The 16559-nt window shown below is 34.4% G+C and overlaps 3 protein-coding genes across 5 annotated transcripts; 1 reads left to right on the top strand and 2 right to left on the bottom strand.

Moving 5' to 3' along the window:
• Nucleotides 1–750: 750 nt before the first annotated feature.
• Nucleotides 751–5292, bottom strand: LOC142505887 (uncharacterized). 3 transcript variants are annotated; one of them, XM_075619027.1, is made up of 9 exons: nt 4665–5289; nt 3881–3964; nt 3116–3150; nt 2866–2986; nt 2022–2095; nt 1556–1670; nt 1315–1399; nt 1128–1176; nt 751–991 (listed from the first exon to the last, which is right to left on the bottom strand). In XM_075619027.1, the coding sequence occupies exons 1-9, from the start codon at nt 4866–4868 to the stop codon at nt 988–990; spliced, it is 771 nt and encodes a 256-aa protein (XP_075475142.1). In that variant the 5' UTR covers nt 4869–5289; the 3' UTR covers nt 751–987. The 3 variants fall into 3 exon arrangements, with proteins under 3 accessions (XP_075475142.1, XP_075475140.1, XP_075475141.1); XM_075619025.1 differs by having other exon boundaries at nt 1272–1399; nt 4665–5280; XM_075619026.1 differs by lacking the exon at nt 3881–3964 and having other exon boundaries at nt 1272–1399; nt 4665–5292.
• An 8099-nt stretch (nt 5293–13391) lies between these two features.
• LOC142505472 (epi-neemfruitin B 7-O-acetyltransferse L7AT-like) lies at nt 13392–14879 on the top strand. Its single transcript, XM_075618456.1, has one exon. The coding sequence runs from the start codon at nt 13447–13449 to the stop codon at nt 14791–14793; it is 1347 nt and encodes a 448-aa protein (XP_075474571.1). The 5' UTR covers nt 13392–13446; the 3' UTR covers nt 14794–14879.
• A 256-nt stretch (nt 14880–15135) lies between these two features.
• LOC142505065 (uncharacterized) lies at nt 15136–16465 on the bottom strand. The gene has a single exon (XM_075617885.1). It carries the CDS (start codon nt 16371–16373, stop codon nt 15306–15308), a length of 1068 nt encoding a protein of 355 aa, XP_075474000.1. The 5' UTR covers nt 16374–16465; the 3' UTR covers nt 15136–15305.
• Between the last annotated feature and the right edge of the window lie 94 nt (nt 16466–16559).

Genomic DNA, 16559 nt, shown 5'->3' with positions numbered 1-16559 from the left:
AGGGAGATGCCCGTGATCTAATCCCCGGGCAACCTGAAGCCCGAGCTATCATATAAGCTCCCGGGAGGCATTCTACCCGGGCTACCTCGATAACAGTGCCGCACTCGAGTGTTTCAGAAGATAAGATCTTGTCTCGAGAAGCGTACCTGACAGAATCCTATTGATGTGAAACGATGGAAAATAGGGAGGCGTGACAGGAAGTCAACATCTAAGAGGGCAAGTGGCAAGTAGGCACTGAAAACAAGATACTTACTACATTTTCTCCTATAAATAGCAGGTATGTATTCCATAAACGAGAGAGCTATTTTCTTGATTCAAGATTCTTGGCATTTACATATATCTTCACATATATTGTCATTCTCCTTCATCTTCATCTGCTGACTCAAGCATCGGAGTGGCCATGTCGGACACCACTCCGGCGTCCATTCACAAGTTCATCTCCTTGTCTGTAGGTCACAGTGGAAGCTATAGCTCATATATCCATTTACTGTGCTCATTTTCTTGAACAACATCATTGATAGCAGATCCGGCGGAGCACCCGACCCGGCTCACCCTTTTCACCCGGATCGCATCATTGATAAAATAAAGCAACGAAAGCATAAAAGGGTTAGCATATTTTACAAAGATCTACTTGCCATAAATATTTACATCCATTATGAATCAACAAAGAACGTGCAATGCCAAGTTCGATCTGTTCGGGAAAAGAACAGCCTCTAGCCGAAAACAACATAAAAATCGCGAGCTCATGGATTTTAAACAAGGAAAAATATCCAAATAAATATGGATCATGCTACATATATAATCAGGATTACACATTGTGTTACAAAGTGTATTTGAAATTACAAAATTATCCGCATTTTTCGATAAATATACATACAATGGCCAGAAATAAAAATGAGGTCTCATCTGCAGATTACATCACTGCCCTACCCATTTGTCGAAACGATACCATGTTCTCAACTTCCCCCGTCAATGTTACAAAGAACGTTACCTACATAACCAAGTGTCACTACTAGCACTTCAAGTTTATACGATTAGCGAAATCGAACTTTTTGGTTTTGGGGAAATGTTATAAAGACTGAACAGATCAATAATCCTTTGAAATTGGATATAAGGTCAGTACTTACCATTTCCAACGAAGTGACGGAGTGGAGAAGAAACCCGTTGTCTGTTTCCCTGGAATATGCATGTAGACAAGAAAATGGCAATTACCCGTAAGTCTCCATTTTTAAGAAGTAATGTTGTAGAAGCTTAGAAATGTAAGCACTCACACTATAGGTACAATGTTCTGATTCAGGGAAATAAAATAAGGACCTTTATCTGTTGGTCCTATATTAGTCAGCTGTGTTGCTTCTCTTTGGACATGGTCCGCAAGTATTAGGCTGCTCATGTAGGCATCCTAAATGGACAAAAGGAAAAAGGGCATGCAATATTGAATTCAGTGGCCAATTCCATACGAATGGAACATCATAGAGTGCAGCAAAGAATGAACTGATGTAATCTTTTGGAACAAAAATAAAACTAAGGGGTGGGATTGTGTGAGACTTATGCTTACCACTCCATAACGCAATAATGTGCTGAGCAAGGGCCTAGAAGTTGTTTCTTGTTCTTTAATTTTCTGAATATTGTAGTCATATGTGAACAATTGGTGGAATCCAACAACGAGTTTCCTGTATTAAAGGAGAGGAAAAGAAGTTCAAACGACTAGAAGGAGCATCAAAAAAATAAGCGTCGCGTGGTGGGGCTGGAATGTAATGGAAGAGTGAAATAGAGTTTTACGTACAAGATATATAATATATTGCAGCTTATCTTTGAGATTTTGTTTCTACGCTCTGTGATGTAAAAACGATAAATGGTTTCTCCACCAAGACATGGGCAGTTGTCCAAAGTAAAAAAAAAATGCAGTTTATCCATAAAAAACAAGTGTTTTTCTTCCATTGTCTTATTATGGGATGATTGACAAAGCATCAGAATACAACAAATATATACAGATTTACAAATTACAAGAAACTGCAAAATACCAGTCAACATCGCTTTTGTTCAGAGTCCTCATCAACCACTGAAGCTGATCTTTTCCAGGGACAGTTGACGGATTCTAAAAACCATAGGATCAATAATGTTTCACTGCACTGTTTGTAAATAGGGAAGAACAAGAATGAAAGGTAAAACCAACAGAGTTATTGATCACAAGTACTACAAACCATAATTTAAGCTCTGGTATTTTTAACATAAATTCTCATGTATATTTCAACAGCATTTCAAGCGTCTCCAAATTGATTATCAAAGCATGTGCGTGTGTGTATCTACATAGTAATATTGGCAACCTCCTGGTCAGAACAACGGAAGTCATATGTCACATTCTTACACACAATTGGATAAAATTAATATTTTAAGTGATTATAATGTAAATTAAAGGCTAACAAGTATTGTCCATAAGATTCCACAAGAAAGATAACACTCTTAATCACTCAAATGCTAATCCACCTGCAGTCATATTACAACATGCTCGAAACATGTGGCACTTGCCTCATATATCTGCCAAGACTCTGGCTCTAATCACCCATTTAGACCATTAAGCTCGGTAGTAAGTGGGACAAGAGACGATAAAACTTATAGTTAACGTTTGACAATGGTGTGGATGGGTAAACACTAAACACGGCTTCAGAATGATGGTGTGCATTTTTTTTAACCTGAATACACGGTCAAATAAAGATTACGCGAAACAAAAGGCAAAAAAAAAAAAACACCTGTCCAGTTAGTAGTCCAGACAAGAACCTTAATGATCGATAATAAAACCTAACATGTTTGCAGAAAATATAATTGAAGACCATATAAGAAGACATATTTACAGCAAACATATCTCACCTGGACCAGTTTGGTATCCAGTGCAATAATATCTAAAGTTTGTCCATATGGTATTCTGATTCTGTCAACAAAGTAGTTTTTTCCTTCTCCTTTCGATGCTTTAGTGGTGACTGTAGTGTACCTACAGGTTGTGTGGGGAGATGACAAAGTGGAAAAAGAAGATCATCCAGTGTTGAATAAAATCAACAGAATGTGCCTACTAAAAATTTAATATACAATAAATGATAAAGAACTGTAGAGGAGAACACACCAAGGAATTTCTCGCAACTCAGGGTGCCACGATGCCTGTATACAGAGGAGTCATTGTGTAGCTTATTAGAACTAGTTTGCACTTCAAAATAAAATTTCCAAATTCATAAACTAAATGTCAACCCAACAATGAAGGAACAATCACATAATTCAGCTCCGATCTAGAACGAATTCTATTTTTTTATTACCAGAAAGTTGGAAACAGTTGTAACTGAGAGTAATTTGTCAGCCAAGAATCTATCATCCCAAGGGGGGAAATTTGACAACAACAACATATATGTATAGCTTTTGAAAACAATGAAAGCACTGATACCGCCGTATCCTACAAAAAACATGCTTCAAGAAAGAATCTAAAATTCATTCAGAGATTGTTGCCGGGCACCAATTTTCTTGTTTGACAAATTGTGTATCATAATGAAACTTGATTCACTTCAAAGAAGTCGAAAAACATTTTTCACATATAAATTAAGGCTATGATAACCAGTATCCCCATTAAATTTGATGATGAGAAAGTGACTTGTTGTATCTTGAAGTGACAGCTTTCCAAGAAAATTACATATGAAGCATGTTTATTCTTTTTATTCGAGAGCAAACAGTTACTCATATTCATGTGTTCAACTACTCCACGTACAACCTATTGGAAGGCTGAAACTTTGCATCCTATCACTACAATCTTGATCCAATAACTCGGAGAAGCATAAACCGGAGTCGAAGCTATTATATAAGATAGAAAATAAGCAACGACAAATAGATTCTCAATTCTTACATTCTTCAGAAGCGGATCATATTCCCCAAGTTCACTAATATTGATCACAAACTGCACCTTGTAGGTTTCGACCGCCTTCACCATCTTCATTAACATTTTTTTGAAAAAAAGTCAAAACAGATTCTTGAAAAAATTCATAATGCATAAATAGAATCATTACAAAGTGATGTAGATTGAAACCACATATATGAATTTCCAAATTATTGGATCATGTTGACGGTGTTGTGTCGAGTTTAGGACTCACGACCTGATAAACATCCATGATCTGATATGATTGTGACACCCCCAAACGGTATCGACTGTGAGTCTGTGACTACAACTCCCAAAACTCTCTATTGTTGTTTCTCTCTATGTTTTTTCCCTAATGAGTGTCATCATAATGGATTAGTCCAGCTAACATTGGTAGGCGTAAAGAGCTTCGAAATAAACTGGTTCTTATAGTCGTGCATGAACGTCCTTGGCATATTCATCACTCCTTGTAACTTTCTAACTTGATGAAAAAAATTTCAGTTTCATTCCAAACTAATACCAGTGAAAATTAGAGAATGACTAGAATTATATAGTGATAAACTCATGTTATATCACTCGAGGGGTGGCTCTAGGCGAACACAGGTACTATCAGTGGAGGGGCTAGTCGATGTATTTTGGACAGAACAGTCCTTATTTCTTTTATCGGACACAAATAAACCGTTGATTCGAAATAAACCGTTGATTCGTGAGACGCGTACCTCGATCCTTTTCATAATAAAACAAAAAAACCCATTAAAGAGCATAAAGATCTTACCTGTTCGAGCAAAAGGGTTTGTTCCTCAAGCGGCCTGAATCCGCCGCCAACGCTTGCAAAGTATACATCGACTGGCCTGCCTTGGCCTGCGCTGATCCCGAGTGAACGCTTCTCGGGTCGTCCGCCTTTATTGAGAGCAACATAGACTGCAATGCAGAGAGAAAGCTGCGTGACAAGAGTGCAAACCCATGATTTCTCCTTCATTTGCACCTCAAAAATCTTGAGACTTTCTCCTCCAAAAGAATTTTTTTCCCCGTCCACCTGCTCTTTTAAAGATGATATTGGATGAACAGACCTAATACTTCCAACTTATTTTTTGACTTATATATTGTGTAAGAGATAGTCACGTATTACTTCTTCTTTCTCATATTTTGTTCTATGCAAGATTCTGATCAACACTGGGGCCCGTTAGGAATTTGATTGCTCAAATATATAATAATCCAAGCATATTTATGAAACATCACATGCCATTGGAGGGCAGATCGATCGATCAGATTTTACTTTGCCCTCCATGTTTTGTCTACAGCTCCACTTCTTCCTAGCTAGTACGTAAAACCCATTTTTACTTCATAATACTTTTACTTTAACGAAGGTTCCATGCATTCCAAGTCAAGGACGGAATTACACTCTTGCCCCGCGGATATATATTGTCCATAAATGCATTAATACATATGCTTAATAATTTGATTATTTTAAAAAAATAAAATATATATTGCTTAATGTATCATGTCAACATGAGTAAATAAAATAAACTCTATATATGTTAATTTTATTTAAATTAAACTTTTATCATGTAATATTTCTAAGTAAAATAATATATATTATGAAATAAGTTTTACGATATTCTTTTTTACAGTTTCATAATTTTTAAAAATTATTTGTATATTAAATTGATTGAGATCAATAAATTTGATAAATTATACAATTCCCATTATTTTATATACTAAGTAATTGAATTGATGCAAAATTTTAGAATAAGTGGCCGCAAGAACGACAATTATAATAAAAATAGAATGCCACCTCCAAATAATATGTTTCAAGACTTATGTCACATTTTATATATATATATATTGAAATAAGGCAAAAACTTGTGTGATATGGTCTCACGGGTCGTATTTTGTGAGACAGATATCTTATTTAGGTCATCCATAAAAAAATATTACTTTTTATGCTAAGAGTGTTACTTTTTATTGTGAATATCGGTAGGGTTAACCTATCTCACAGATAAAGATTCGTTAAACCGTCTCACAAGAGAGCTACTCATATATATATATATATATATATATTGAAACAAATTACGCCCCACCACATTTAAAATATCTAGTTATGCTCATTGATTGAATGTGTTGTTATACTTTGTGGGTACATGAAAATATTTGGGGTTCACATAGATCCATCCAACGGCTGTAAATAATTACGGGTATAGGATAATATGTACCCATTGATTGATATAATCCTCCGTGGGATGACAACTTGGACATCATTTGAAATAGAATTACAAGGACATTTGCCAGATGTAAAAGGCTATTTCATTTGGCATAGGGTCAAATTCAATCTATTTTAGAGACCGGACTTGTAGCTCAGTGATCTCATCTGCCAGATTAGCTGGCTTCCCTCTCCGGATTCGATTCTCTTCCCCACATGTGTTGTAATAAAAAATAAAATAAAATAAAAAATTCAATCTATTATATTTCCAAAGTGGATATAAGGATACAATTTTTTTGTCCCATGTGCATCTCACATTCCCATAAAGATTTTAAAGGTCTTTTTATAATTTAAATGCAAAATATAATAAAGTGTAATTTTAGGTGTACATTTAGCATAACACTATATATATATATATATATATATATATATATAAAAGAAGAAAAACGAAAAAGAAACGTGACATGTATAATTGAGATGAATGTAGTATGTATATTTTGAAAAATGTTTCAGAAAGATTATTAAATTTATACTATATTATTGAGTGTGAGACTCTTAGAGTAACTACTTTTGAGGACATCAAAATATTTTATTCCATAATTACCATTCTTACCCTACTAAAAACCTCCTCAAGTCACTCCATATTTTACATAGAAAAAAATCTAAACAAAACTTTCTTTTAAATCGAACAACTCTTTTAAATTAAAAATAATTTCGTGTTAATTGTTTAGTATTATTTGATCAAATTAAAAATAATAATCATAACACATACACCGCGTGTGTATCTTTTGTTATTGTTAACTAAGTGACTAAGTCAACATTGATTAAGTGATTTGACGCCATAAAGCAGTATTTCCAAAGTAATTTTAATAATTTCAGTTAAATATATGTATCACATAATTATTTCAACCTCGAGTAAATGTCTCGATTTAAAGATATATGTATACGATAAATATGTTCGTTTCTCATGCAAAACTTCCAAAATACATTTTTAGATATATTATTCACAAATCTGATGATCCAAAACATAGACAAAATATTTAAATATTCAAAGTCAACATTGATTAGGTGCCTTAATTTATAAATCATATAATATACGAGATACAGTTCGTGTATCGCAAATGTGAAATACCAGTGTATGAAAAAACAAATCAAGTTTTCATTAAATTTTTGTTATGCTCTTACAAAAATTATAACCATTATTATTAATTATTAATAAAATAAATTAAGAGATTCTCGAGGGAAAAAGAAGTAAATGTACTGTAGGACCAAGCGCATACGCTTTACCAAAAGCTATAGCTGTAGTAATGATGCAACTCAAATTTTTTAAACCACACTAGCAGCTCAAACACTACGGTTCGATCGCTCTACTAAGTAAGGACAATTATTGCACCCAACAATCTCTCTCTCAATAATTGCAATCCTTGCAATCAGTTGAAATCGAACCCGTGACCTTGGCTCTGATACCAATTGTAGGACCGAGCACTTGCCGCTTTACCAAAAGCTATAGATAGTACTAATGGTACAACTCAAATCTTTTAAATCGCACAAGATCTCAAGCACCACGGTTTGATCGCTACTAAGTAAGGACAATTATTGCACCCAACATGTACTCTCGACGAAACCTAAAAAATTGTCTGATGAAGTTTCTCAAAACACAAGGGGTAAAAAAGGGTCCCTCAAAATTAAATATGATGTTTCGATTTATTTTACAAATTAAAACGCCCAATTGAAATAAATAAATGCAATTAACTTTCAAAAACAGCTCAGAAATTTATATTAACCACGAAATTTTGTTTAAACAATAGTGTAATGTTAATTTATATATCCCAAACCTGGTTGCTTTCCACTAGGTAAAAGGTTTCGAGTTAGGAGGATATATTTTTGTTACAATTGGGTCTCAGATTCGAGATCTCGTCTTAAATTTGAGACCTCGGTATCAGATGTGCTACGAGCCTATGAATTCTCCTTAAGTTTGTTTTTTCGATTTCTGTTAATACATGCATAATAACACACTTCTGATAAGTTCCATATAAAGTTGACCTTTTATGTATCTCGAGTCGGTGCAATTTTGGTCTACAGAAAGTTGATTTTGAATGGAGAAAGCCCATATGGATCACTAGATCGAACTCCGGAGGCGATTTGGGATCGTGTTTTCTTAATATGGACACTACTGGGGGTGGGAAAAAATACAGTTGGTTTTCGCTATACCGGGATTACCGTCCCGAAAAAATGCCGAATTTATCGACTTTTCGGTATACCGAAGATTTCGGTACGGTAACGATATGCAATTTGAAAATTTCGGTATATTCCAGAATACCGAAATACCGAAAAATATACAAATTTTTTAAAATATATAACATTTTAAAACAATAAATTTATAAAAAAATTTAAAATGTAAGGTTTTTTCGGTATAAAACGTTATATACCGATATCGTACCGAAATTTCGGTATACCGTACAATTTCGGTATAATCGGTATGCTAATTATATGTACCGAAAATTTCAGTATACCGAAAATCGGTATACCGTAATTTTCGGTACGGTATTCGGTATAAGATTTTCGATACGATACGGTACGGTATACCATCCCTAGACACTACTAATGGTGACTGATGGATTAAATTTTAGGGGAAAATTGTAAATTTGGTATTTTATGCGTTGATGTGGTTTTAATATGTTCAGTATCACGTAAACATTTTAATGTAAAATGACTAAAACTGCAAAATAAATTATCAAAATAACAAAAAAAATGAAAGTATAAAACTAAAACTCGATTCTCATACGATAGCAGAACAAAATCCGAAATCGCGAGTGTCAAATGTCTCAACTTAAAACCTGCTCTGGATATCTAATTCATTTCAATTTAAGTAAATGATACCTCATGAATGTCAAATGTTTTTACTTTTTAGTATTTAAATTAAAATTGTTGGTGTTTTTCCACCAAGTTAAAAGTTGACATTTAACGTGCTCTAACGTTTAGCTAATTGATTTATTAAAATTTTCTGAAGATCGATTTGTTAAGTTTAATCAATAAATATCTAACTTTTGTGGTTGAGTTGGATCTAAATCTCAATCCTAATATGGTATCAAAGCTCGGGTTTCATCTTTATGTGTTGGACTGTTTATAGTTGAAACACACGTTCTGCCCATGTTAGGTCATTTGTAAGGTTCACGTTCCATATGTTCATTCCTCGCGCACATACCTGACCACTTGTTATTTTTATAATAAAGAACAGTATGATTTTTAATTTAAATCAGTATACAAATTCAATTCAAATCATGAATTATAACCATTTTTTATTTTGTTCCCATTAGCACATTTTCAAAGTAAACTTCACTGTCTTATTGAATTTCATGTCTATTCAAATAATGAATTATAATAACCGAACTTTGATTTTTTTAAAATCTTTTAAAGTTAAAACATAATTTAAATTATATAGTTTAGATGTAATAAACGAATATATATCAGTTATTTAATTTAATCAAAATATCTACCAATAAAATCTAAAACAACATACTAATATAAATCTTCAAATAAATTATTTATCCACCAAAAAACTTCATCCCATTCTTTTTATATGATAATCAAGAACATAATTTTATCCTCCAACCATATGTATTTCTATTGCTTTCTTCAATTGAGCGAACTAGTTTGCTACAAAAATGTTTGTAACAATATTCGTCATAAAAAATTTTGATTCGATATGTTTAAGTCCATAGTTGAAAGGTGAATTTTTTAATTGGAAACTTGTTGTTTTAGTCATATATTTATTTTTGCAATTTTGGTTATCTACGTTGTCGAAATTAGATTTTAGTATCATATCTATTTTTTATTTTATTTTTTGAAATTTAAGTCTTTTTTCAATGTTGATGTGACATGTCAATGTCACGTTAAGACCGCAAAGAAAAAAAATAAAACTGTCGAGAAAAAACAAAACAAAGATAATTGATTAAAATTGAACTTTGATGGAAGATCGTTGACCAAAATATAATAAAATGATAAATATATAGAAACAAAATTGTATAATTTTCTCGATTTTTAAGTTCATACCAATTAAGTCAGTTTAGTTTGGTTGATTTTAAGAGCCGATTCACTCTTTGACGACGTAAAAATCAATCTAAAGTATGTAGCTTGAATCAATTCTCGGCTTTCATTGATTTTGTTGATTTCTGAATACCCTTAATTTTCAACCGCTTGCAATGTAATATACAAAATACAAATATGAGATTTCGGTTTTGGTAAAAATGACCAAAATCACTGTGTCAAAAGGAGCATTGCAAAGTCCAATTCCAATATGGGATATTCAAGCGTCAAAACGACGAGGGATGAATTTGAAATTATTTTATTCGAAAAAAATTTGAAATCCATCGTAATGATTTGAAAAAATAACTGTTTGAGATTTGAAATTCATTATCAATGGATTTGTCTAAATAAATCAATGGATTTGAAATTATCACCTTCAAATTCGAGCTCGATTCGAGCTTTTAATTTTATCATGAGGTTTGAGCTTGGATTATTTTAAAATTACTAAACTCGATCGCAAATAGCTATAGCTTAGTTCATTAATAGCTTGTTTATCACGTTTAACAATTCTGGGTCGACCTCAGCTCGTTAAGCGGACGCACTTTTTAGCTCGTTAAACAAATCGTTGAACATTCTCAGCCAAAAGACCGACTAAGATATGATAATTTAAGGGGCTAAACTTCTCATTTGATGGCATTTCAATCACTTCTCTTTTACTCAAATATCAATGTAAGACAATGCAAGTTGTCTTCCAATACTTAAGTTATTGTACGTATACTCACGACCCAACAAATTAGATAGGCTCGAGCCACATAAAGTGAACATGCTCGCGAGATTACGAGCCGAATATCTTTAAGCTCGAGCTAAACTCGATAAATTTAATGAACGACCTCGAATAAGTTTTTAATCGTTAAAAAAAAAAGAGTTCAGCGTCGAAATGTCAAAAAGTTCCTCTAAAAGTCATCATAGCTAATTTTAAAGCATATACTATTCGTGGATGCACGTCAATAAATAAATTCGAAGATAGCTATTCATAGAATGGTTTCAACTACTAATTATAGCATATATACTATTAATTCGTGGAGGCACGTCAATATCTATAAATTTGGGATTTGGCGGCTCGCAACTGCGCATCCTAGAAACATTTGATTATTACAAAAGTTTCTTGAAAATTAGAACAAAACAATGAAAACAATGGAAAGAAAGCAGATAATTGGAAACATGAAATCAAGATTTTTAATTTTCAAGCAAAAGCCGCTTTTGTAATACATTTTTGCAAAAACAAAAACCATCTATATCGGTATTTTCAGTCGATTTTGGTCATTTAAGTAGTTAAATTTAATTTGGTCGATTTTGGTAATTTAAGTAGTTAAATCTAATTTGGTTTCTAAGAAAAAAGAAACTATGAATGTATACAATAATTAGTTTAGTTTAGCTTATATATTTTAATAAACCGTAAACTTTGACCGAGTTAAAATCAATCTGAGGCATAAATAAATAAATAAATATATATATATATATATATTCAACTAACTTTTGTTAGCACAAGCAAGTCAATTATATATAGATATATAAAGTCAACTATTCTTGTTAGCACAACCAAGTCAATTCATGTGCGAAGCCAATTCAAAAAATATATATATATACATATATATATATATACTATATATATATATATGCTAACAAAAATTAGTTGACTTTTCTAATTATGTAAAGCTCTCCATTCATTTACAGGAATTTGCCTATGGCTTGGTCAATGGTTAAGATTGAGGTTTTGAGATTTGTTGGTGTTAGGTTCGAGTCTCGTTGACGGTGGGTAGTTTTCCTAATTTATTTAGATAGATTTAGTTGTTTATTTGTACTGTATTTGTCTGAGATGAAAAAAAGTCTCGGATCTAGACTCAAATCTCGTCAGTAGTACGAACATTTATGTTATATTTTTATAGTTTGGAACAATATAATACTTGTACTTAAAATTTTTCTACAAAAACTTAGTATTTTTTTTTTTTTGTGTGATTGATCATATTTTGTAATATGAACCCATTTTGTTCATTGATTTAGTTAAGTGTAATGGTAATCGAAAGTATTTGAAGTTACAACAAAAATGAGTTTAAATTATAATCATTCTTAAAATACTTCGTCGAATCAAATTTATTTTCTCCAGATCAAACCCTTTCATCCAAATATGATTCTTTATTTTCTTATATTTCAAAGTTGAGCAAATTACAATTTTGTAAATATACCAATTGGGGGAAAAAATAAAATAAAAATTGCACATACATATAGTTAATCGGAACACCGTCAGACCTAATTTATAACTTTAGGTTTATTAAAAAAATGATTATGGATTAAGTTGAATTATATGAATCAAGTTTGTTTTACCAGAAGTATAATACGAAAAATAATCCTAGTCTCTATTTCGAGAATATATATAAAAAGATATTATTTTGTAAATTAATTTTTGGGGAAGTTGGTGAAAAATCCTCAATCAAAACATTTCTTTGGGTTCACTCCCTACCCACAAAATTGTGGTACTATGTCATACAAAATGTGGTACACTTCATGTGGAAATGTGGTACACTTCATGTGGAAATGTGGTACTAAAAAATGTACCCAGGGACTGAACACAAAAAAAATCGACAGGCTGGGGACTGAAGGCCAATTTCCCGTTAATTTTTTTGGGGTGTTTAATATATCCATCAACCAACCAACAAAATTTATCTTTCTTTCTCCATTTTACATGTTCTCTATAACAAAAAAAAAAAAAAAAAAAGAGTAAGTCTCTTGTAAGACGGTCTCCACGAATATTTATCTGTGAGACATGTCAATCTTACCGATATTCACAATAAAAAGTAATAATTTTTCATGGATGACTCAATAAGAGATCCGTCTCACTAAATACGATACGTGAGACCGTCTCACACAAGTTTTTGCCAGTAGGTCTCTTGTGAGATGGTCTCACGAATTTTATCTGTGAGACGGGTCAATCCTACTATTATTCACAATAAAAAGTAATACTCTTAGCATAAAAAGTAATATTTTTTAATGGATGACCATAATAAAATATTTTTCTCACAAAATACGACCTGTGATACCGTCTCACACAAATTATTGTGATATCATATCATATGATATTACATGCACAAAAATATTGATCTCTCAATTACTAATCATAGAATTATTTAATCAATTATTAAATACAGCGTATACTATTCGTGCATGCACGTGTCGATATTCAACTTTTATGATTTCTATAAATTTGGGATTTGGCGTCTCAATAATTCGCATCCAAGAAAGATTTCATTCTTACAAAAATTTCTTGAAAAAAACAATGAAAATAGTTGAAATCAAGCAGATAATTTCAAATGAAAAAGTGTATCCATCTTCTCCAACACCTCATAAATTCCAAACTTACAAGATTTCCATGTTGGACCAGGCCAATGCCCCCATGCCTGTTCCCATAATCATGTATTTCCCAAGTAATCCAAAATCATCAGCCGATACGACCTTTGAAACAAGAGTGCAGCTTCTGAAGCGCTCGCTTTCGGTGATCTTGACAAGATTTTATCCGTTAGCGGGACGAATAAGCAAAGATGGCCGATCCATTGATTGCAAAGATGAAGGGGTTCCGTTTGTTGTTGCCAAGATTGAAGGCAAAATGATGACGGATTCTAGATATAATCAATCCCGGGGGCCGGCCCAGCCTTGCCTTTTACCACTTGAGTTCGGATGGGATACTGAGCTTGGTCCAGGTGACAACGTCGCCATGATTCAAGTGAACCATTTCGAATGCGGTGGGATCGCCATTGGTGTGGTTTTCTGGCATAAGATGGGGGATGCAGTAACAATTATCAATTTTATGGATTCGTGGGCTGCAACTGCTCGAGGTTCAAGTAAAGAATGCATATGTCCGAATTACTTATTTCAACATTTATTGCCGCAAAATGAAGAAATGCAGACACAAGATGGTTCTCTACGACCGCTTCTCAGAGTCGGGAAATCTGTCATGAGACGCTTTGTGTTCGATTCCTCTGCGATAAACAAACTAAAGGAGAAATCGCTCGTGGAGCGTCCGAGTAGGGTTGAAGTCGTGTCAGCACTAATATGGAAGTGTTTCATGGCTGCATCTCTTGCGAATGACAAGTCAACATCGCTGGTAACTCATGCAGTGAATCTGAGAAGACGATCCCAGCTGCCGTTTGCATCGGATTGTTTCGGGAATTTCGGTGGAATGGCGGCAGCCTCATGCACCAATGGAAATGAAATGGATCTCGGACACTTGGTGAGGAAAATAAGGGATGCAATAAGCAAGGTTAATGACGATTATGTCACAAGAATGCTTGGGGATCAAGGGTTTTCAGGGTACTGCAAGAATCTTGAAGAAACTTGGAGTAACATTCCCAAGGAAGCCGACTTTATTTGTATCTCGAGTTGGTGTAACTTTGGTATTTACAATGTTGATTTTGGATGGGGAAAGCCCATATGGGTCACCAGATCGGATTCGGGAGGCGATTCGGAATCGTATTTTCTTAATGTTGTTTGGCTTATGGACACTAGAAATGGCGACGGAGTAGAGGCGTGGGTGACTCTTGAGGAAAAATACATGCAAGTATTTGATCAAATAGAGGAGCTTCAAACATTAGCCTCCATAGATCCCAATCCAGTATACAGTGACTGAGTCATGCACCAATGCATAATCACTTGTGTGTTTTGTTCATTATTTCTAAATGTCAATTCCCTCTTAGATTTGTTTAAAGAATTTCATGAACTTCGAGTACTATGTGTTTATTGTAATGAAGTCAATTGACGATTTTTTTTAATTTTTTTAAGTGAGAAAGAACTCACATCTCTCTATGTCACTACACGTATGACTCCGGATTAATGTGCCAAGAGCTTGAAGGATATAATGATTTGATGCCCTTTTGGATTTGTTCGATCTTATCCGGTGTTGTGAAAGCCGAAAGAAACTACTTCCCCAGATGAGATGATGATACGGATAAAGGTGCGTGCGAAAAGCCCGTGAAAGCACCAAGTCCATGATTGAGATAACACACGATCCTTACAAAATCACAGCAAACAGCTAAAAAAAAGTGTCTGAAATCAAACATTTATTTGCTAAAGCATTCACAGTTTCAAGATATACAATACAGCAATCGAAGACAATAAATCCACTCCACATGCACTTTCTCATCAGTTCCGACCGAGTGGCAATGATCTGCAGCTATAAGTCTCCTTAAAATTTGACTTCTTAGCTGAAGTGAAAATCGATTCATACACAGCCTTGGTTGCATTTGCTGGCATTGTATCCGTAGCCTTAAACTTCTTAGACAGTCCATTGCCATCCCCTTTCACTAAATCGATCCTATGTTTCTTCCCATTCTCAGTCAATTGCCCCGGTTTCTCCTCCTCATTCACATTGGTCACCTTCTTCGATTTCTTGCCATGATCCTTTTTAGCTTTCTCCTCCTTCATCTTCTCCCACAAAGCAGTTACCTCATCTTCACTCCCATTGATGACAATTTTATCATTCTCTATAAACTCTTTATGACAAACCAAACAAGCCGACGACTTCACCTCCTTCAAACTCTTTGCGCTCAAAACATGCCCACAACTTCTCATGGCAAAAAACTTGTATTTCCCGTTGAATTCTAGGCCCGAAATCGGGCATTGGAATTTCACAGCCCTATCAACACCCCTGACCCCAGGTATCTGCACCAGCTCAACCGCGATCATATCCTTCAAACCCTTGATATACCCAAGCTCCTTAGGCAAATTCTTCGAAAGCAGCCCCTCGACTAAAGCCTCCTTATTGAACAAATTCCCCAATTTATCAATAACTAGGGGGTGCCTCAGCGGCTCGTTGGATAAACTACAGTTAACCCATTTGGAGAGACGTAACTCATTCGGGTCCACCTTATCCGGCTTCTTCACGGCGTACATATTCAGATAGCAGTCTCGAGACTCTGCCCCGGTGGCTCCTCCATCTCCTCCGCCGCCGCATAATCGGAAATTGGCGGTGAGAGTTGACAAAGGGACGATTCGAGAACTCGGAAAGAGCGGAGTGGCGTCTGACAGGAGCTTGCCATTTAGAGTGAAGAAAAGGGATTCCTGGGGCACCGAAGCTCCAGGAAAAAGGAAAGATTTCAGGTGTCGGAGAGTAAAATTAGGGCCCGGGTTTCGGAAAATCATGGAACGGGTGGGGATTTTAGGGTCCCCGAATCGAACAAAAATTTGGTGAATATGAGTTTCAGATTTCATACTTACTGAGGGATTTCGAGACAATCTGCGAATTCTGAGATTTCTTAGGAAGATCAAGCGAAGGACGAGCGCTACTATATATACACACACACACACATTCATATAGACGGAGCAAGATGGACGTATAGGTGAAAAAGGGGCCGGATCCAGATCTGGATATGGATATGGACCTGGACCAATTTACGT

This window comes from Primulina tabacum, chromosome 10 (assembly GCF_025594145.1).
Source record: "Primulina tabacum isolate GXHZ01 chromosome 10, ASM2559414v2, whole genome shotgun sequence".
Lineage (NCBI taxonomy): Eukaryota > Viridiplantae > Streptophyta > Magnoliopsida > Lamiales > Gesneriaceae > Primulina > Primulina tabacum.
The sequence above is the reverse complement of the archived record's forward strand: the minus strand, read 5'-3'. Positions and strand labels throughout refer to the sequence as shown.